The 24,261-nt window shown below is 33.9% G+C and overlaps 1 protein-coding gene across 7 annotated transcripts in view; it reads right to left on the bottom strand.

Annotated features, from left to right (window-relative positions):
* Positions 1-24,261, bottom strand: part of LOC145287853 (protocadherin Fat 3-like) — a 1,926,363-nt gene that overhangs the window by 394,589 nt on the left and 1,507,513 nt on the right. For all 7 annotated transcript variants that reach the window (XM_080135727.1, XM_080135730.1, XM_080135731.1 and 4 more), the window contains one exon: positions 23,011-23,095. In XM_080135727.1, coding sequence (XP_079991853.1) covers positions 23,011-23,095 — 85 coding nt within the window. The remainder of the gene's footprint in view (positions 1-23,010; positions 23,096-24,261) is intronic.

Below are 24,261 nucleotides of genomic sequence, written 5' to 3'. Positions count from 1 at the left end.
CGACAGTAACTTAAGACCATTCTTCTTGAAGCTTCACTCAAAAATCCTCCGTGTTAATAGGATTTATTTCCATAACTTTCACTCCTAAGGTCTTCCAAATATTTTCTATTGGATTTAAGTTAGGACTTTGCGGTGGCCAATCCATAATTTCGAAATCTTGCTCGCTAAGGTAACTCATTACCACCTTTGCCTTGTGAAATGGGGCATTATCTTGCATAAAGGTAGCCTCATCGAAACCTGAATTCTATATGGTTGGCACAACACGATCTTGAACAATGTTTTTATAGATTTGCGCGTTTACACGAGTTTGTAACCGGACAAGAGGTGTTGTATCTTGGCTAAATACATTCCAAATACCAAACTTCACATTTGCACCAGTACGTCTCTTTACATTGTTTTTTCCATCATTTTCAAATAAATTAAATTCGCTTTCATCACTGAAAAAATACTTTTGCCCAATTTTCATACGTCCAAATTACATACCTGTTTGCAAACTATAATCTCTTCTTATTCTTCGAATTGAAACAAGCTAAAATGATCGAACATTCTCTATCGAGGCAGTTAAAGCCAAAGAAAACAAAATAAAACAAAAGAATTGTTGAATTAAAAAATAAATAAAAATACAGAACCCAAGATGCACCCCCTACTCCCAACACTTCCCCCTAAGTATCGGGCATAACCCAGTTAGGACGACTAGTTCTTCCCTCTTCCTCAATATGAACTCGAGACCGCACGGTCAAACTCTTCCAAAGCTATGTTATGCCATTTTCTATCTATAATTTTGAAATCTACCTGTCTTGATATCGCAAACACTTAAGTGTTGCAGACATTATTTTCTATTCATTTATTTATTTTTTTCCAGGTTTGACTAAATTTCTGAACATTTCAACTGTACTTATCTTTCTTTTGCTCTTTTTTTTTCTGTTGTTTTTTTTACTCCAAATTATATCTGCACTATTAACTAAACACTGAAAAATGCTTTTTTTCTCAGCAGTATGCGTTATTTCTTAACCAGTCTAAACTTTGTACCTAAGCCAAATTGTTCTACTCTTAACCAAACGGGTTCTTCCAAACTGAATTAATACAAAAAAAAACCCGACCTCACAAATTGAAAGTTTCATAAGGGTATCTTATAAAGGTAAAGCACGAATGCTCAAATCATTCTCTATCGAGGTTAGATAAAGCCAAAAGAAAAAAAAATATCCACGCATAATTATGTGAGGGAAGATTATTTTCAAATATTCTCCTAAACTGAGAACGGAGTAACGGACTTTATTAAGTAGATATTAATAAGTCCCTGCATTCTTTTTTTTTAATGGAGAGTAGATAATATACTGGGGTTGTGTAATCGGTAGCTCCAGTAACTCTCGCTTCTCCTTTTTTGTCTCTCAGTCCTCATTTCTAATGAATGATTTTTCTGACAAAGGGTGAAGAAAAAGCTGCTTTCCAGGTCGGTAATACTTTGTGAACAGTAGCCTGGGTTATCGGAAATTTTTCTGTTACTATATCTATCCTTGTGGCCACATCACTAGTAAGGTTGCTGGAGGTAAACGTTTCATCTGGGCTGACGTTACCCGGCTGATAGTCAGGGACCCGAACCTTGGTTAACCACTAAGGAGGCTGTCATATCAACAGGTGTAAAGTACTGGGGCTGCTGTATTGCCATTTAATGAATGGATTCTGGTGGGGTGGGGCCTCTCGATGCCATACTAGTGGGTAATTGTTACGGGTTTACCTTATCATGTGCTACAAAAAATCCTCTCTTTCTCTCTTACTTTCCCTCTCTGTCATACTCTAACCAAGTCTGTCGATCTGTTCCACAAACCCCCAAAACTCAACATGAAATATCTAAAAAAACCCCAAAAACCCAAAACACGAATAAACCTAGAACCCTATCCTCCAACGTAGACCCCTACTACCATGTCTCCTCCTCCATCAGGGGTCTACGTTCCAACTTTCCAGAGGTTGAAACCCAATTACAGAAGACGAAACTGGACTTACTCTTTCTAAGCGAAACTGGCATAGAGCCGACCACTTCCCTAGATGAGTTCATAATAAAAGGATACTCTAACTTAACATCTAAATCTGACCCCCCCAAGATCGCCATGGACATGGAATATGCGCCTACATTAAAGATGGCTTCCCGTGTGGTAAAGATATCTCCAGAGAAACCCTAATTTACCTTATATGTGCATCCGGGTTACACTTGCTTACACCACCGCATTCATATTTGCCCTCTTATGTATATAAGTTATATAGTAATTATCTAAACATTGGTAGATAACGATGACTAACGACGTAGCCTGCCAACGTGGGTGTGCTAGGTTCAAATCGACTTCTTTCTATAGCAACAGTTAAAGATGTTAGCAAACTTCACGCAGTCCCTCCCGTTGGTTCTCGATGGTTTCCTAAAAATAACTAAAAAGATATGGGGGAAACTAATGCCAACAATTGAATCATTTGATTCATACGAACTTATTGAACGAATAAATCTAAGCATAATGACGGAGTTTCACTATAAAGGATCTATCTCGAAAAACCTAGAGAGAATTCATGACAAATGGACAAGTAAATAAACAAACAGAAAACAGAGAAAATACACGAAAAAAATAGTAAAAAACAAAAACAAAACAAAAAAGAAGTGAATTTTCTACGAAGAGAAAAATGTAAAACTGTGTTTTGTGAGGAAATTATACAACGAATGTATTCGTGAAACCTAAGATTTATAATGGAAGACACATATCCATTACATTAGATTGTTAAAAATGATTAGAAAATTACATCCACCCATCCATAATCTTGAGCCTCTGGAGGGGCATAGGCTATCCACAACTTTGTAGATGCTTTTGTAGCGCGGAGTTCTTTTATCGGGGTGGTGGTGCTGGCCCCACGCCCAACCTTCCCAGAAGGTACATACAGCGCATAGCCTTCCCAAATGGTCGACAGGCTCAACGTTGCTTAACTTCGGTAATCTTACGAGAACCGGTGTGTCAACGTGATTGTGCCGTACCATTAGATACTTACACAGCTTCAAATATTATGCAATCTGATACCTATGTAAGAGACAGATTACGCCCTAGTTTTGTTCTCACAGTTGAGGAATTGCCGCGCAAAGCAAGCTTTTAGCGCACTGACAAAATATAAAATTAGCCAAGTGAATTTAATAGATATGAGAGATTGAGCCGGTTTATTACTTACTATATGGGTGATAACTTGGGAACTCGGTTATAGTGAACTTACAAGTCGAAGGCCGCCTAACAAGCTTCAACCGGAAGGTGACGGTGGCTAAGTGGTTAACTACTAAGACTGACAACCTAGATGTGCCAAGTTCAAACCCACTTCGTTCCAGAGAAACACTTTCACTGCGTTAGCAACATTCATGTGGTTCCCTCCCACAAGAACCCGATGTCTTTCTAAAAAAAGATTCCAGCTAGAGAGATATCGGGGAAACGAATGCCAACAAAAATCTTCTCATTCATACGAAATGAATGAATGACACATCTTCAAGTACAATATAAACAACAGACAAACCCGTATTGTTCATTGCGATTTGCACGAAACAGCCGCTGGCCGGTGATTATAGATCGATAACAGACTTGAATATCACTGGAATTGTTTGTTTTTTCGAGGAAAAAACTATTTTCAAGTTGCTGTTCGTGGGTTAATAACTAAAATTCCGATATTGAATTATATCACTGTGTGCATTCTCTGCATGTTATGTTTACCTTCGGGAATGTTTTAGCATATCTCACCAACCCCCGCATGTCTGTCTAACATGTACTACAGTTCTTTACCGTCGGGTAAGATAATCGACTTTAACAAGGCTTGCTGACCGTATCGAAGAAATTACATCCACAACGCCGCGAGAGGGTAAGTTAGTTCGTCATTATTCTTTTATTCAGATTTTTCCTTAACCAAAGATTCTGTCAATTTGGGCGAGTGGCATTATAAAACTGGCAGACGTTGCCATCACTTTCCGTCCTACTTAACTCGGGTCAGCCTTTATAGTCTACAACGTTCTTTTGTTTGCAACGAGCAGACAACAAAAACGTTCAACAGAGCAGTTTGCAGAACCATTTACCTCGAGACAGTATTGTAGTTTTAACACGCACACACGCTTAAATACTACACGAACAACACAGACTGTAATAAGCAGAGGCCACATACATACTCGAAAAAACAAAACAAAAACCCCCCAAACAACAACAACCCCCCCCCAAAAAAAAACAGAAGATACGGAATTACTTTCTAAAATTTAGAACAAGGTGATCATTATGAACATTGTATCCTTTTAGACTATTGTTAAAGAAAACTAATACATTATATATATATATATATATATATATATATATATATATATATATATATATATATTACTCTCGCCTTAACACACAGGCATGCACTGACACACACATACACACACATCAAAAAAGAAAGAAAATCATAAAATCACATAAAAATCTTCACCAAATAGACCAAAAGCCCCATCGCCTACTAAATGGATTTAACTCTGATTCAACTCTTGAGCAACACACCGACTATTGGTAACAAAAAGTCTGAGATCGGCATTTATCTGAAAAGCACAATCAGTTTTATCAGAGTTAAAATGTTTTCCAAAATGACATTTCAAACTTTCACTTAAAAAAAATCTTTTATATAAGAATATCTGAAGAGAGCTGAACAAGGCTTGAAATGCGTTATAAAAATATTTTAAAATAAAAAGTGATAACAATCTGAAAAGACCACAATTGTTGATGGCTACACTCATATATAATAAAAATTACAATTAAACTATTATTATCAAATTAATTAATAAATTATTATTAATATTATAAATAAACTATTATTATTAAATTAATAAATAAATTATTAACTGTTTGCTCATATATATACATATATATATGTACTTATATACATAGATATAGACATAGGTGAAAGCCTACGTTGAGTCTCGAAAAAAAAACCCAATGTATATTCCCTGTAAAGTGGAAATATGAGGCAAAGGTTACACAATTCTAACTCTAACACCTTTCTTGAATCGGCACTGCTTGAGTTCAGTGGCAAGCAGAGGTCTTGGATGATTGGAAACAATTCCGAGATAAATAGAGAGCACATACAGCACCTGGAATACTCAAATGGTCACTCATTTGAGTACTGACCAGACTCAACGTTGCTTCATTTTGACGAACTTTCGGAGAGCGGTGTATCAACGTGATTATATCGTAGACATAGGTATATAAACATTATAACGAATCTACGTGGACTGATCAACGGTTCCATATTTGCAGGTCATCATAAGGACTTCGAAATGAATTTCGCAGTCAGAAAATTATTTTAAAATAAAATCTTCTTAACATGCAGTTGGAACTATTAAGTAAAAAGTACAGACGAGAGGAAATCATAATACCTCTCCCGATTCTGACCTAAGACTGTGAGATTCACTTGGAGTCCTGATTAAGACATAGAAATGATCGATAGACACTGGTTCTTACGATGTTTGTATAATCTCTGCTCCCATTAATTTGTGTTTTTGTGTATTGATACATATTAAAAAACCCTTTTTCTACTTATTTAAAAATAAAATACAACTTTGTTATATTTGGGTCGTAGAATTAGATTCATCTGCAAAAGATGTAGCTAATTTGCATATTCTTTTAAACATTCATTTTAATTTCCTTTTAGTTTTTTTTATTTTCTTATGGGATGATCATCGTTAGTGTCATTATATTAATGCAGATATTCTACATGATTTATACTTGCGTAATATTTGGATAAAAAATTTATAGTAAGCAGAAACCGCTTTCTCTCTCTATATATTTATGTATGTGTATAAATATTTGTTTAAAAACATTTGCCTACCAAACTCCTCTGTCAGTTTTTGGTCTAAAGACATGAAACTTCATATATAACGTATTCGAACCCATGAGAACCTTTATATTTGGGTTTTAGCCGGGGCAAAATCGATGCAAAGTATGAAAATTAAAGAAATGGAATTTGCCAGGTGAAGGTCGAACGACGGCGTTACGAATATGCATGCATAACCTAATAGTTTTGTTTATGTTTTAATTTTTAACCTTGCGGCAAACATGTCTTCATAACTCATGCATTTACATCAAAGGAAAAAGTAAATCCTAAGTTAGGCATTTTGGTTTCGAATCTCGTGGTGGCACACGAGTCATTTTTTAGAAACGTTTAAAAGCATTACTATATATTGGGTCCAATATAATAAGTAAGAAATCTGTATTAATCAAAATATCATATTTAAGCGTATTTTACGGCCTGGCAATGTCGAGTAGCTTGCTAGTTTCATTCATAAAAGCTCTATACGTATCGAGTACTTTTGAAAAACTATTGTTTTTAGTTAATGTTTTTTTTTTTACATAGGCGTCACCACTTATCAATGCCGAGAGGCCACTCAAGGATAAGGGTTAAAGAGTGTATAGTAGTCAAAAGGACAACATAGTGATTGATAGTAATGGGAATTCGGTAAATTTGTTAACATAAGTGAAACGGCTCATCAGAAACTTGTTCATGTTGGACTTGAAGACAATCATATTATAGACAGCTGGAAAGCAGGAAAACGGAAGACAATTCCACAGGCGTGCAGTTCTAACAAAAAAGCTTTGATCGTGGTATCTACGTTTAGGTTTAGGCATAGATAAAGAGTGGGGGCAATTATTGATAGTGTTTTCAGCTAGACGAGTGTTTCTTGTGAATGTTTGGCGAGGGGGGAACTATAGATTGAAGCTCAGTGGAACACTTACCATTAAAATAACGATAAAGCAGAGACAAACTTGTAACATCTCTTCTGTGAGAAAGAGGTTGCAGCGAAGAGAAAAAGACATTTCCCACGGGGCCACGAAGTCTATTTTGAACCCTATCAAGGCATGTTATCATTATACTTAAAATATTAGTAATGATACTAATATTACGTTTCGGTCAATATGGCTTCCGGCCTTTTCCATTTGCATTGTTTATTTACGATGATCTTGTTACGTATTTAAATAACTTGAATATGCATAAACAGTAACTGTATAAAAATAATACACACTAATGTATAAATATGGAAAAAACATAATTGAAATTGGACAAGACACATATAGCAGCCCGAAAGGCATATTGACCGAAATGTATTAGAAATATTTATATCATATACATGAGGATAAATTTGGCAGTTTTATATTTTGATTTTTAATCTTCGGAAAAGGCTATCGAATGTTATTTCACTAACAGAATGCTGGCTTCAAAACATGTAAAAATTAATCCCTCCCCCTCCACAGAACAGTTTCAAAGCACTGCGAATAAAGATCTCCATGCTTCCGTTCAGTCTTGAAAGACAAAGGATACCCCTTAGGGGCAGTAGCGCGTATAATTGTGAGGCAAGGGTTGCGCAATGCTCAACCACACCTCTCCTGAATAGGCACTGTCTGAGTCCAATGGCAAGGAGAAGACCAGGACGACTGGAAACAATGCAGAGATAATCGGAGAGCACATACAGCACCTGGAAGCCCCAAATTGTCATCCATTTAGTACTGACCAGGTTCAACGTTGCTTAACTTCGGTGACCCAGCGGGAACCGGTGTGCCAACGTGATTATGTCGAATAAAGATAGATTGCTTCTAAAACTTATATCTAGAATTTTTATTCAAATTTTTTATTACATGATTTTGTATTTAAGAACATGCCTAAAATTTAACGCTTAATCCAAGGGATCGTAAGAAATTGAAGAAAATCTAGTTATATTTGTGTCCTAAGCACCTGGAATTAATTGCAACTCCTTTTATCAAAATGAATTATAATTATCTAAGCATCGGAAGGTAATACTATCTAAGTGGTTTACGACACGGGGTGACAATGTTTGAAACCGCTTAATACAAGTTTCCTAGATAAAAACAATCCCAGGAAAATTTCATATGTTGGTAATAGATCCTAAGTGCTCGTATGCGCAGGCACATTTTTTTTATCGTTTCTTTCTTTATTGATCTAATGATACAACTTGCAAAATATATAAGAACATATATATATATATATATATATATATATATATATATATATATTTTATATAACCCCATGTATATATGTATATATAATTAATGAACCTGAAAAGGATATTATCTTTAATAAAACAAATCTATCAAGATAGTAGAATCTCTACCCAGTTAAGTGGAGCAATTTATATATCAAATTAAAAATACGAGGGATAAAAGTTACATAGAACTTTATGGTATAATTAGATTAATAAGAATAAAAATGAGGGGATCAAATTTTATGCAAATCTGCTATATCTAAATTTAAAAAATGCGAGTTTTTTTTGCATAATGTGTGCCACCAATAAACGATTTAAAATACCCCAAAGAAACTGAAATTTCGGAAATATTTATTAATCATTGTAAAATTATAAAAAATCGAAAGTATTTGAATTTGCACGCTGTCCATCTACACATTTTAACCACCTTTGCATAAAACTACTATTGCCCGCATTTGGACTACATATGCCTAGCAGATATGTTCCATAATTCATTATGACCAGTTAAATAGTTCCGGACTAAATATAGAAACATATAAACAGACATAAATTCATTTTTTATTTTTAAAATTATTTTTTTTTTAAAATTATTTGAATGCCTAAATTTTGATAATTACTTTTTCTACACGTTTCGCTATCATGATAAAAATGCTGAAGTCAGAAATATGACTTTATTGAGCTTATTATTCGTAACAACTTGCACAATATATAAGAGTATATGTTAAATATATTTTTATATAAACGCATATATGTAATAATAATAATAATAATAATAATAATAATAATAATAATAATAATAATGATAATAAATGAACCTGAAAATGATATCTTTATTAAAACAAACCTATCAAGATAGAAGCTCTACACAGTTGAGAAGAGCAATTTATATATTAAATTTAAAAAAAAAATGAGAGATAAAAACTTTATTGTATCATCATATCAATAAGGATGAAAATGAGGGGATAGTAGGAAAAAAAACTTAGACCATGGCATTTCGAATCTAAATGCTCTTCATCAAAAACCTAGCATCATGCAAATATAAGGATATATAAAAAAAAAAAAAAACAACTTTAGAATATTTAGAAATGAAAAAAAAAGAACAGCAGGGAATAAAATAATAGGGATGTATTAAAGAAGTAAAAAGTAAAGCATCGAGAAATAGTGGCAAAAAGAAAAGTAGGCAAACGATACGAAAAATAACAGGAGAAAGAATATGAAAATGTATATTACGTGGAGTAAGGAAGAGAGAAATTTTACGTGAAGGTAAGATGGAGAAAAAAGTCGAAACTTTAAAGATTGTCCAATTAATGTCCTTGAAGAGTCATTCTGAAGAAAACAATAATTGCCCAAAATAAAATCCGCCAAAAGTATAATCTAATGCAAGGTTCCTAGATAAAATAAAAATCCTCAAGAGAACTTCATATGTTGATCCAAAGTACTCATATGCGTATATATTGATCCGAAATACTCATATGTGTAGGCATATCCGAAAAAAAATGTAACAGGTGCAATATATTTAAAAATATATACAATAGAAAAGCGGAGATAAATTTAAACCCCTCACAGTACCATTTTCTTTTCTTATTTTTGTCTTTATTGATTTCATAATACCATAAAGTTCTATGTAAATTTTGTTTTACATCTCTCTCTCTCTCTCTCTCTCTCTCTCTCTCTCTCTATATATATATATATATATATATATATATATATATATAGGAACAAGTAGCTAATAAAACATGTTAAAAACACTTTGAAAAAGAGTTAAAACATTTAATTTTAAAAAAGGAAGCCCAAAATAAGTGAATAGTCCTTAATCTGCGGAGTTTCGAATAAATACTTTATAAATATTAACTCTGTTGCGGATCAGAACATAATAATCCCAATTCGCTGCAAAAGAAAATAATGAAATGAATGGAAGGAAGGAAAAAAAAACTCAATTGCTGAATAAAATAAACATGTCGTATATTTTCTGTTGAAAAGAAATGGTTTAGGTGGAACACGTGTTCAATTCAGTCGTTGACGATTACGCGCGTGGAAAAAAAGGAATAAAGTAGGAGAAAGAGAAATGTCATTCCAGCATGTAGAAAAAGAAAGAGAGAGAGAGAGAGAGGGTTGACCTCAGTAAAGCTGCGCGTGCATGGTAGCAGTCGGCCACGTGGAAGTGTCTTCAGGGCACAAGCTGTGGACGCGAACTTGTCTGGTTGACAAACCAAGGCAAAAGGGAAGAAAGAGGAAGTTGAACGTTGTTGTTGACTTTTATACCGGGGTCAGTGTTCTGACTGCGCATGTCTGGATTTCACTTAAAAGGAAGTGACGTCACCAATGTGTGCGACAAGAAAAGTGGCTTGAGATGCGAACGCGTGTTTTGTGTGAGACTAGAACAGGCTTGCACAATACTCCCCTTCCCAGGAAAAATTTATGTAGTGTATTTTTTTTTTTAAATAAGTAATGTTTTGGGCAATTGACTTTTCGTCCTATTTTTTTTGCTGTTGGTGTGGTTATTTCAAAAACAGAGTGTGTCCATAAAAAAGTATTTACTTACGCGTGGAAAATGCGTTTACTCTTTTTTTAGGCTGACATTTGTTTTTTTTTTTTGTGCTGACATGTACAACGAGTTGCTATGACAGTGAAGTGATTTGTTCGTTTGGAAGGAAAATTTTGTTCGTGTTGACATGTGTCTTCGCAAGTGAGTGTGTGTACATTGCCTGTACGGGCGCTTGTTGCGCATTCGTTCGTGTTGAACGGTGAGTGCCCAGTTGCCGGCTGACAACGAAACTTCCAATTGTGAGTTGATTCCAATTCTTCCTATGTGTTGATTGGGATGTCCTGTTATTGTTACTTTGTTGTTGCCTCTGCTGTGCCGGAGAGAATGTGTATAGCCCCATGTGATTTTGCTCCTCGCGTTTGTTGCAGGGTAATGTCAGGAAATCGTGAAAAATGTTTGTCAAGCACGATTTTTTTTTTAATTCGGTATGAAGTCGACAGCTCCGTGTTTATTTTTCTGCCGAGTCTGACAAGGGGTGTCGTCATTGTTGTTCGTCCGCTGCTGGAGAAATTCTTTTTCCTCGCCGTCTGTATACCCAACATTGCTTGTGTTAAGTCAAATAACGGGGTGATGTGCCGGTTGTCTGAAATGGAAAAGATTTCTGGAAAAATGAGGTCCGTAAGCACGAAGAGGAAAAGGGGGTTCAATGCCATTGTTGCTTGTTGAGATTCTTGTCGGTAGTAGTTCACTTGTTGTTTTTCTTTGTTGAAAAGTTCGATTTTTTTGTTTATCGAATAAAACGCGCGTATCGCCACAAACAATTAATTTTAAAAAAGTAGGGTCACCATGCGTGTTTGTTTCACATCAGTCGGTTGCCGGTTTGTTGCGGGACTTGTGGTATAAAAGGAAATGCGTGTTCATCTCACGTTCGGGTGTCACCAATTTGTTGAGGACTGGTGGATATATTATATATATCCCCCAGTCGTTTGTGTGAGACTAGAACAGGCTTCCACAACTCTTCAATATTTATAATACACTTAAGCTTTGCCATCTTGGATAATTTTGGTAAACTGAACTGTAATTCTTATTTCATATATATATATATATATATATATATATATATATATATATATATAGAGAGAGAGAGAGAGAGAGAGAGAGGGAGAGAGGGGGTTTCTGGAGTAACGCGATTTGATCTAATATAAACATTGAGCTTCGTTTGTGAATTATATTTTCAGAACGTAAATTCAGAACCTGATTATTCGCTCATTCAAATCAATTCCGTAGAATCGATTTAACGAAACCAATTCTTCGTATTCGTCCGCAGTCTCCGCCGTCTATCGATCCGCCACCGTTTTTCGGCGAAGTCATCGAAAGATTTTCCATTTAATGTGCATTAGTCTCAGAGAAAACTCCTTCTAGATGATTTCATTAACCTTTAAGTCTAACATCGTTTCGTACCATTCGTTATTTTCCGGTAAGGAGGTGCAAGTGCGCTAATGGTTAACAATGTACACATGGGATATCAGCAAGCTGAGCTCAATTGCTGTCTGGAGTTATTAGTCATTTTTTAAATATAATTATGTATGTTGCACTGGACAGCGTCGAGCGGCATATATTAAATGACATGGTTTGGGGTTATCTCTTTTACGGCAATTCAACAACTTGAGGTTATATGTGTGAAATCACATACTCATCCTATTAATACAGATTTTGTTTCCGTCTATCTGAAACTGAAACTTCTTTTAATGCGAAGTCCAGTTTATCATTATTTCAGAGTAATCTATATTTTCAATTCACAATCAAGGTGAAGCTACTTTTTTTTGAGGGTATAATGTAATATGGACGATGACGATGGCTAGATGGTTAACGATGCATACTTGTTTTTACTGCTTTTTAACCCGAAACAAGGCACAGTGCATTCTGGACGTAAGGGGCTACTAGTTGGGACCACATTTGTAGGGATACTATGTAAGGAGTTGAGCAAGAAGATGTCTGTTTATGTAACACTTGAACTTCTGCATGTCAGTGCAGTCAAGGAAGCAGGGAACCGAGAGAGAATTCCAAAGTCGAACAGTTCGCAGGAAGAAAGTATCTGAGTAGACGGCTTTCCGGTATCTAAATTTTGCTGCTTGTCAGATCTGTCGGGCGTATTTACGTCGAGGAGGTACAAGTGCTTGGAGTTCTTCGGAGCACTTTCCATTAAAATACTTGTAAAAGAGGCACATAAATATAACATTCAGTTCGTATCACAGAAACATTTTCACTTAGGATGTTAACAACCTTCATGTGGTCAGTCTTGTAAGTAGTCCGTGTTTTTCTAGAAATACCTTTATATGCAAAAGTATCGGGGAAACCAATACCAACATCAGAATCATCTTATTCATACGAAATGGATCGATGAGCATAGTATCTTTTCATTAGTCATAAGAGCATTCCCCCAGGGATTACGAAGAACCTTCAATAATTTCCCAGACTTTTTTCGAATGGGCATTTTATTGATAGTGCACGCATGGAACTCAAGTACCCTTCGAAGTAATCTCCTCCGGCTACAATGCACTTATAGAAGTCCCCATGATAGTCCGCTTGTGTGAGCATGTGAATGACCCTCATCACAGCCTCTTTCATTTTCTCAATTGTCTCATAACGATAGCCTCCAAGATTTTCCTTGATCTTAGGAAATGAGCCAAAGTCACAAGTCTGGACTAAAGAGAGGGTGAGGAACTGTTTTGATGCCCATTTTAGTCAAATAGTCTGTGATCGTCTCTGAGCACCTTTGAGATAAAGTTAGCGAAAATCTTCCGCGAATGCAGTTCCTCGCAAATAATTGTGTATACAGTTTCCACACTGACACCAAAATGCGCACTTATTGTCCCTATAGACACACGACGGCCCTTATTCCTTAAATTCGTTATTTGGCCAATCAACTCTAGTGTTCTGACTTCCTTACTTCTCCCACAAATCATCCTTCACAAACTCCTTGCTTTCCTTGAATCTCTTATGCAACTAACGAACTGGTGCTCTATTCATGCAAGATTGTCCAAGAGCAATCTTAAGAAGTCTATACGTTTCTGTGGCATTTGTTTCCAAGTTTAAAACAGAATCTTATTTTAAATCTTTCTTTTAAAGTGTCATCACGTCCAGATTACAGTTTTGAAATTCACCAGTTGTGACAATCAGGCTTTAGTACGGCGTATTCTAATCCCTGATGTAGCTGTTTACTTGAACATTCAATCATAGAAATTGGTCGGTCATCTCACCTGATATATAATAATAACATACTGAACTTTCAAGAGTCTGCGACAATTTTAAATGTCTGTAGAAAAAAGTATGTGGAGGAGGATGATCTGATTCAAATTCATAAAGAACTTGGTCGGCATCATAGCCGCCCGCCCCCGGTATAGTGGCGAACCCCAACGTGGTATGCACCATCTCTAGGTGGAGGAGTTTATAAAGAACGGCACCAAATATGACAAACCTTTGACCTTGAAAAATGGTGTACACCATCTCTAGGTCGGAGATCATCATCATGTCAGGTTTGGCCATAATCAATCCAGCGGTGTGGTCTGTAGAAGAGTATATATACATAGGCTATGACCTTGACGTTTGATCTTCACCTTGGAAAATGGTTTGCATCATCCCTAGGTAGGGGAACAATAATCATGCCAGGTTTGGCATGATCGATCAAGTGGTGTGAACTGTAGGAAAGTATATATATATATACATATATATATATATATATATATATATATATATATATATATATATATATGTATATATATATATATATATATACATAGATTTGATCTTAACTTTGAAAAATGGTGTGCACCATCTCTAGGTGGGGGACCATCATTATGCCAACTTTGATCATGATCGGTCCAGTGGTGTGGGCTGTAGGAGAGTTGTATATAGGAACACACACACACGAACGCTACTACTTTATATATAGATGACAGTTTTCTGAGCCTAACTACTTCCATGTCGTCTTATGACAAATTGGAAGCTGGTGTTTTGTTTCAACAGATCCCCCCTTTCTAGATGTTTAGGAACTCTATCTACTATCTGTACAGTAACCTTAAAAATATCAGAAGGCGGTTCAAAGGATTATATATATATTCGCATACCTAAATACATATAGCGCCTTCCATTCCCAAATAGTCACCTATCTGGTATTGGCCAAGCTTAATGTTGCTTAACCGGTGATCTAGCGAGAACCACTCGCTTGGCCCTCTGTTCTATCAATTAGACTATGTTCCCAGAAAATAAATGTAATCGCATTTGTGGACACCATTTTTAATGCTGTCGTTGTGCTTATTCGAATATTTTCCTTCCCCGTTCTTTGCTCATCCTTGGGGCATAGAAAATCGAACAAGGATAAACATTATTAATATTCTCGTTGTAAACATTCATGGAACTACTTTGTGACCCGAGGCGAACGGAGAGCGTATTTGAAAGATTACGCGCTATTATACAATTATTTCTTTGCGATCATGCGCATTTGGTTCTTGTGTATATTTTTGAAATCGGAAAGGAAAACATCAACAACATTAACCCTTTACAAAACGGCAACGTTTTCGTTTCGCTTCTTTTTTTTTTTTTTTTTTTTTTTAGAAAAAAAGAAAGAAATCGGTCAGATTCAATTAATTACGCTATGGACCGCCCGCATTTTTCGTTATACACTTTTTTACGAACAAATATTTATATACGTGTAAAAAAAATAACGTCCACATATCTGGGACGAAAACATGGAAATCAAAGTAATTTTTTTTTTATTACCAAAAATTAATATTTTTGATTACGAAAGTAATCCATGAATAGATGAGATAATTACCCAATTTTAATGCATTTATTGATAAATATTATATAAAAGGAATTTTGTCTGTGTATTTATGTGTTTGTTCCCTATCGATTCGAAAATGGCTGGGCCGATTTTTATGAAATTTCACATAAAGGAACTTCATGTGCCTGGCAGTGTTCATAGACAGGTTTTGTATTGGAATGTCTTCGAGAAGTATCGACGATTGAAATAATCCGATGAAAGCAAGAAAAGGGGATGCGGACCGAAGTTAACACCTTACACAGCCTAACATCACAAGTGCATTTGAGAAGTCTTATTACCGCACAAGTTGAAAGGCTCAACATATATCAACAGTAGGTTCTTTGATATGACAGAGGCGCGTTCTTAAATCTATGTTTCTCTTTAGAACGCAACTGAAGTATTATACTTTACTTTTGCAATTAAAATTTAATTCAAGTCATTATATATAAAAACTAATTTTATAAAATGAACAGTAGAATATCTACAGTGCAATGTAGACTGCAATGTCTTGTGACATAAGATATAGCGATACGCATGCGAGCTTCCTCCCGATGCACCGCGATGGGTCCCCAACGAAAACAGGCAATGAATCGATTTGATTGAAAAATGATCGATTTCACTGATTCCGATAAAAATAAAAATATGGGAGTGTGAAACATTCGGTGATCATCATTCGATCCCGAGCAACGTCGGATCACCATGCTAGTTAGCAAATGCATACAGATGTTTTTATGCCACTGAAATTACTGTGCCTTCCTTTACTTCAAACACGCTATAATCTTGTTATATCCACAGTTGAAAATTTACAAACTGATAACATCATGAAGGCGCAAATGAACCCGACTTTTTTAAAACAAGTAGTTGAATCTCTCAGGGCATTTCATTAAAATTTATGATTTTCGAGCATCATTTTATACAGCGAGTTACATTCTTCTTACATAGTTAGGTCACATTTGTCTATATACAGCGCATTAAGCCTGGTCAGTACTGAATGAATTTGGAAATACCGAATGCTTTGTGTGGGAGCCTCCTCTGCTAATCCCGGCATTGCGTCTAGTCGTATTGGACATCTTGTTATTAGATTCGAGCAATGCCGGTTAAAAAGAAGTTGACTTGAAGATTGCACAATACTTGTTTTACAATATATATATATATACACACATATATATATATATATATATATATATATATATATATATATATATAACGTTTCGTGTCAATTGTTGACAAAAACAGAGGACCGTTCGAAATATTGAAAATAAGAAAAAACAATAATTACCAAAGCAGCATCGTTTTTATCATACAATCAATCCTATATATATATATATATATATATATATATATATATATATATATATATATATATATATATATATAGGATTGATTGTATGATAAAAAACGATGCTGCTTTGGTAATTATTGTTTTTTCTTATTTTCAATATTTTCTTATTTCAATATAGATAGATAGATAGATAGATAGATAGAGAGAGAGAGAGAGAGAGAAGCTTTTTTGTATAAGATATCAAAGTGCTCAGATATTTTATACTAAGATCATAATATTTGTTTTATTTATTAATAATGTTACATAACTTTCTTTCAAGATGGCTTACAGCTTCCTCCGAAATCAAATATGGTTAGAGAAAGTCGGAGCGATTTGTTTGTAAATATAAACAAACCCATTGACACATTAATTTTCGATCTCTTCCCGTTCTAGGCTTAAAACTTATAGTACCATGTTTTGATCTGATCTTCTGTAACCCCCCCCACCCCCCCACCCCACACACACACACCGTTGTTTTTGATGTGGATTCAAATATTGTCATTTGATCCTAAAGTACTCACTAAGGAATCCATGTTTATGTAATAACACGTCATTTAAAATATTTTCATTTGGGCATACACATCTTTACCACAATTCGTAAATTTGCTACATATAATAATCATTATTAGAACTAATGAGAAATAGTAATCACATGTAAATAAATGAACATCTATAAATATAAAAGCGAAAATGTGTGTGTGTATGTATGTATGTATGTATGTTCGCTTTTTATGTATGTCTGTAAAAGGCTTTTTTCCGAGAAGCGGTCGGTCGGCTCACAACTTATATGACATATAAATCATAATATCTACGAGTTAACAACGGAGGTCGCCTGTCTATTTAATTTGCTCGAATTTGAAAAGATAAATATTCAACATTTTTCGCTCGTCGCATGTGGATTAGGCTTTTTCGTATAATACAAGCGACACTGATTCGGGCGGTATTTTTTTTCCGGTCGCGATCGCCAGAAATGTCCAAAAGCAATCAGATTTGATCAATGTGGAAATTTTTCCTTATATCAGACAATTGCTATTCAATTTGGACAATCCCCTTGTTATGGTGAGCTGCCCCCCCCCCATATCATCTTGGAAAATAAAAATAAAAAAGCGTTCCCGCAGTAACTAAAATACTGTCCCGCAGTAAAAGTTTACCTCATTAAGTCATTAAAACGTGCACCTGCCAATTCTAAATAGTTAAATAAAATAAATAAATTCAAACAGGTTTCCGTTAGTATTTTGCGGTGGCCTAATGGTTAACGTCGCGCATGTTTTTTTTCACACTTTAATTTCCAACTTTGCCTCAAGGGTTCGGGTTCGATCCTCATACTTACCTACCAAAACTTTTTTTTTATTTTAACCCCCCCACCCCTCGGAATTTTGATTTACCCAAAACCACACACACCTCCAAACACCCGGGCAACGCCGGGTACCATCCGCTAGTGTACAATAAAGGCAAAATAAAATCTAATCAAATTTTATTTATGTTAGTTCTACATTCCCATGTGAAAAAAAAGTCAATATTATTTCTCTTTTTAGTTCTATGCTTCATTCCGAAAATTTTCCATAAATGATTATTTTTTTTTTTCTAGGTGTGATTTCATTCCCGTGTATTTTTAATCTTTTTCGATGTTTAAAAGTAAAGCGACAAAATGTCTGCCTTTTTTCTTTTGACTGTGAATAGATTTACTAACGATTTTTGTTTTTAAAATGTAGCGACAATTATTTAGGTAACCTACGCGAAAAGATTTATTTTATAACGTTTCAGAGTTATATGTTAACGATACCACAGGTACTTGTAGTTTAAAGCACGTGTACACTCGAAATATCAACCCCAGATTTGTATCGACAACATTCTAAGCGTTCATCTGTGTATTAGGTTTTTAGGTCGTTAACGTTTTAGGTTACTTATTAATGGTACGATTGCAAGACACTATTGTTCATAAGATAGCCTGTATATTGCGAAGTAGCTGAAAGAAAGCCATGTCAATTAGAGCTTTTTTTTTGTGAAGCTAACTTTACTAATTATGGTGAGAGGTAACGGTGGGTTAATGGTTAACGACACAGGAACTGTGTCCCAGGTTCGAATTCAGTTCGTTCCACAAGAATCACTTTCACTTAGGATGTTGGCAACCTTCGCATGGTCCCTCCCATAATCCCGGTTGCCTTTCTAGAAAGAATTCTGACTAAACAAACAACAACCGAAAAACCAATTTGAAAACAGAATCTTCGGATTCATACTATATGAAGATGACTGACTATGGTGGTTTGCTTAAGAAAGGTTCATCCAACCTCATACATGTCCCTAACCCGACATGTCATTTTGTTCTTATTCTGCCCTATTTACATGCCTGTCAATTTTCGAACAGCACAAATTCGGAGATACGTACAAAATATCCAAATTTCACTAAAAATATAGCGTTTACTTCGAAAATATGAGGATTTCGAAATTACACAAGGAATGCAATCTACATTATATGTGTTTGCATAGATTTCAGAACGACGTATGCAAATTTATTTTTTATGAACAAAATAAATAAAATGGAAGCTTAATCATAATCTTAATAATAACTGATAATGAATAAATGGAATAATAATCTGGCATACAAATCTATATTTACAAGCCAAGAGGAGAGAGCTTAATCTTCATAACAGATAATCAAAATTAAAGACAAGGCTGTTTCACTTTTACCAGTCAAATATATTCCCTTGTTCTTAATATTTATCGATAAAAATATGAATTAATCGATGGCACACAATTACTTCATAGATTCTAAACAAAGACCGGATTAGTTTTAAATAACACAGCTATGACATAAAAAAATTACCAAACATTCACAAAATGAAGCCTAATCAGTGAATAATCATTCAATTACATGAACAATACCAGTCCTAGGGTAGATAAAACAAATAATACATAGAGATGAAAGATTCCTCTCCCCTAAGAATAAAACATATATTCAATATCTGCTTTTGTTTTTTCATTGTTTATACGGTCCCGAGCAACGCCGGGTAGCCCTGCTAGTTCAATTATAAAAAACATATTTACCTTCACATTCTTTTTTCTTCATTTTATTGCTTCATTCAAAAATAAAACTTTGCTTAGACTCTGTTTTGTTGTGTTATGCATTAATGCAACCTATTTTTTTTATAAATGTAAAGTAAATTTGGGAATTAAATGTTTATATATATATATATATATATATATATATATATATATATATATCAAACAAGGAATATATATGTTCATCAAAAAGTTTGTTTAAAAAACTCATACATTTTCAAAAAGTTTTCTTGTGTTGTTTTTTTTAAGTTGTACATTTTCATACGAATACAAAAAACGTCTGTTGTAATTTATTTCTAAATTCTAATTATTTCATAAAAGCTAAAAATATTTTAATTCAATAAATGTTCGGATAATGTTTTATTTTGCGTTATTATTCATAGATTCTAAACAAAGACCGGATTAGTTTTAAATAAAACTTTCCTTTCGTTTTCATTTCTATTTTTTGTAAAGCTCGCATATTCGCTTTTTGATGCAATATGTAACTCGCAGTTTTTATCTCAATTAGTTGTTTTTTTTTACACTAAAATTTTCCTCACATCTAACAGGTGTATGAAATCAATTGTTACTGATGAAAAAAATTAGTTGCTGCAACGTCGAGTATGCCACGCTAGTCATAAATCAAACATGTTCAATAGATTAAAAAATAATTCAATAGATTTTAATTAAATTCAAAATAACAATTATTGTAACTATTATTTGTATTATTTAGACCATTTTTCTAATCTTGAATGTTTTTTCCACAGCGGTTCGGCCGATGTAACCTCCGATCATCTTCAGGTGTATTCACACTGAATGTTATTGGTGAATAGTGAAAAATGTTTTTTCGCTCACCCCCCCAAAAAAAACCGTTAGAAATTCAAAACGCAAATAGCGCCAAGTCTATTTCTTCTTTTTATTTTTTTTTAAATACACCCGGGTTCATTGTTTTTTTTATATGATGAATGCCAATCATTGTAGTTTTCAATTTTCTCTCTTTTAAAAAGGTTGTCATCTTGTAGTAACTGATATCAGGGAACCACTGACTTCTTAATCTCTATTATAAAAAAAAAACTGCGTGTGTAGAAGAGACTTCGTTTCCTATGGACCCTAAACGGCTGGGCCGATTGTTTTGTAATTTCAAACTAATGTACTTTATGTACTTGGCAGTGTTCTTTGCTAAGTTTTGTATCGGAATGTCTTCGATAGGTATCGATAATCGAAAATAATCCGATGAATAAAGAAATAGGTGGTATTTACCAAAGTTAACGCCTTATACAGACTAACATCAATGTTTCTGTTTAGAGTACAATGAAATCATGATACTTGATTTTTGCATTTAAAACTTGAATTCAAGCCATTATATAAACATAATTTTATAAAATCAACAGTAAGTTCCATACAATGCAATGTAAACTACAGTGTATTGTCGACCAAGTTATTGCGGCGAGGCATATAAAGCTTCCTTTCGGTATACAGCGATGGGACCCCATTTAGAGCAAGCAATTAGGCGATTTGATTGAAAAATGATCGATTTCAGCAGTTTCGATGACAATATGGGAGGGTGAAATATTCGTTAATTCCCATTGAATCTCGGACAACGTCGGGTCTGCCTGCTAGTTCTAAATAACACTAAAACAAGCAATATATATTCTTCTTTAGCAGTAACGTAAAATCTACATCTTAATAGTCGCCTTATTTGTTTCATAAAGTAAGTCTTCTATGCCTGTATTTTGGCGATAAGAAATATTAATTATTCTCATTATTCATGCTTGTAAGAAATTCACAACTACAACTAATTCTCATGTTATAAATTTCCCTTACTAATGCATATATAAACTATTATACCTCCATATCATCGTCGTCGTGAACCTACTTTCTTGCTTCTCAGTGGATGGAATCACTCGGGCGCTGATGTTTAGTCTTTAATAAAAGTCTAACATAAACAGCTATATGTCTGTCTGTCCGTCTTCATATTTTCAAACTCTATCTTTTCCGAAACTAAAAGTCACAGAGCGGCGCTAGGGGCCCTCAAATGATTGAATTTTTACGGACCGCCCTTTTATGGGTCTTTAGCCGGTTAAAATAGTTTTTTAAAAGGGTAAAAAAAGGGTCAAAATTGAAAAATCCTTACACATTTTATACATTAATCTTAGTTTATTTATAATTAGTTCATATGCGTGTCACGTTGGTACAATGATAGCGTCGCCAACTTTGAATGGTAGTTTTTCTTTAGGTTTCGATTCTAGCTGATGGCACCGACATACGTTTTATTTTTCCTTTTTTACTTTTGAAATCAAGACTCTATAATAATATATACGAAATATGGACGAATCAAAATATATCCAAGCGTATTTTACGACCGGTCAAAGACGGGTGCCACGCCCCGCTAGTATATAATAATCAATACAGAATTGGCACTATTATATATGAAATTTGCATAAATTAAGATACTATATTTAAGCGTATTTCCGACCAGGCAAGGTCGGGTGCCTCTGCTAGTTTATCTTATAAATATAAAAGCAGTCAAAGAAAGCATACGAGAGATAGACCACTAGCATTTGAGTGGGAGAGACAAAAGCAGACAATAGCTCTTCATGTTATATTTAGACATAGTATGAGCACTGTCCTAATTTCGGACAGCGCACTAAACAAGCCTTTCCTGCTTTATATATCGCTAGACAAAACGATAAAAAATATCAGCCTTAAAATCACGTGGTTCGTCGATTTCTGTTCTGGGGTCACCTCTCTATACATTAAAGGGTCACTCAATCCGTTTTGCATTCAAACACAAACCTTGTTTATGCAACACTACTACCGCAACTGTTCGGGTTACTAGTATTAGACACATTTTCAAAAAGTTCTAATCGGTACAACACGTTGCCACAATACTGCTACTCTGCTAACTACAACAAGGTCGTCTTCGAGTGCAACAAATAGCGCAAAATACTAAGAATTCAATGTATAAATGGCTAACAAGCCTACCGGCGTTGCTCAGAAATGTTCCTTCTTGTGTACGCACACGAACAACCTTGAAATGATTTTTAATATTAAAAAAAATATCTACAATTTTCAAGTTATGAATAGAATAAAGGATAATATAAAATAAGAAAACGGTATCCTTGCTGGTTATGGACGCAGACTAAATTATCTAATACAAACACTGATTCAACCCTTGGATTTGCTTTACAATTAGACTCAAGGAAAAGTCTGTTTGATCTTTGTATAGGGCTTTGTTTCCAATGGATTCCACAGACGAAGAGAGTCAGGCAATACAAGGCCAGAACACGTTCTTAGATTCGTAAAAGTTCACTTACCTTTGCGCTGTTTCGAACAAACGCGACCAACGTGTGATAAGGTTCTTCTTCGTAATCCAATGGTTTCATGAGACGAATATTTCCACTGAAGAAAAAAAAAGATATAAATAGTATGCATGGGGAAAAAATATAAAAACAGAGACGTGATTGGAAAATACAAGTTAAAAACATAATTAAAACTGAACAGATATTTGTTATGATGCACCCATTTAATCTTCACGTTTGTATTGCATTATACTTTCTCCCTTCAAAAGTTTGTGTAATTTACTTGCTATGAATATAGTTTTATACTTCTACGTTATATGTATTGAGCAATTTTTAAGTAAATATAAAAGGATATACCATGTTATTTATTTGTCTCTCTATATGTGTGTGTACATATTCATTCAAACAGTCTTTATTTGAACTGTATAACAAAATTATAAACTTTTTATAATAAAAATATGTTTATGAACTGTTGTTTTTTTTAATCAAACATCATGGGTTGGTAATTTTTTTTTTACATCAAACAAAAATATAACTGTTATAAAAAATATTTATGAATTTCTTTTTAAATATATTTATGAACTGTTTTTTACTTGAGTAAAAAGCAATTCATAAACATATTATTGAAAAAAATCATAATATATTAAAAAACAGTTCATAGATATTTTATTTTAACAGTTCTACTTTTATGGTCAGAAAAAATTACCAACACCTGATGTTTGGTACAAAAAAAACAAAAACAAACAAAAAAATACAAAAAAACAAAAAAAAAAAAACAAAAAAATAAAAACAAACAAAAACAAAAAATACCCCCCCCCAAAAAAACAAAAACAAAAACAAAAAAACAAACAAAAAACAAACATAACAAAAAAAAACAAAGACAAAAAACCCAAAAACCAAAAAGAAACAAAAAAATAAACAAAAAAAAGCAACAAAAAAGCAAAAAACAACAAAAAAAGCAAAAAACAACAAAAACAAAAAAATAACAAAAACAAAAAACAAAAAATAACAAAAACAAAAAATAACAAAAACAAAAAATAACAAAAACAAAAAAAAACAAAAAATAACAAAAAAAAAACAAAAACAACAACAAAAAAAACAAATGCAAAAAACAAAAAAAACAAATAAAAACAGTCAAAAAACAAAAACAAACAAAAAGACAGTGCAAAAACATTTTTATTATAAAAGTCTTACTTCTTTATGTTTAAAAAGAGTCCAGATAAAAACTTCTTGAATAAAACTTCTATTTTCATATTTGCTTTTTAA

This window comes from Euprymna scolopes, chromosome 11, assembly GCF_053919585.1.
Source record: "Euprymna scolopes isolate OS-2025 chromosome 11, ASM5391958v1, whole genome shotgun sequence".
NCBI classification, from domain to species: domain Eukaryota; kingdom Metazoa; phylum Mollusca; class Cephalopoda; order Sepiida; family Sepiolidae; genus Euprymna; species Euprymna scolopes.
This window is presented reverse-complemented; position numbering and strand designations above follow the sequence as displayed.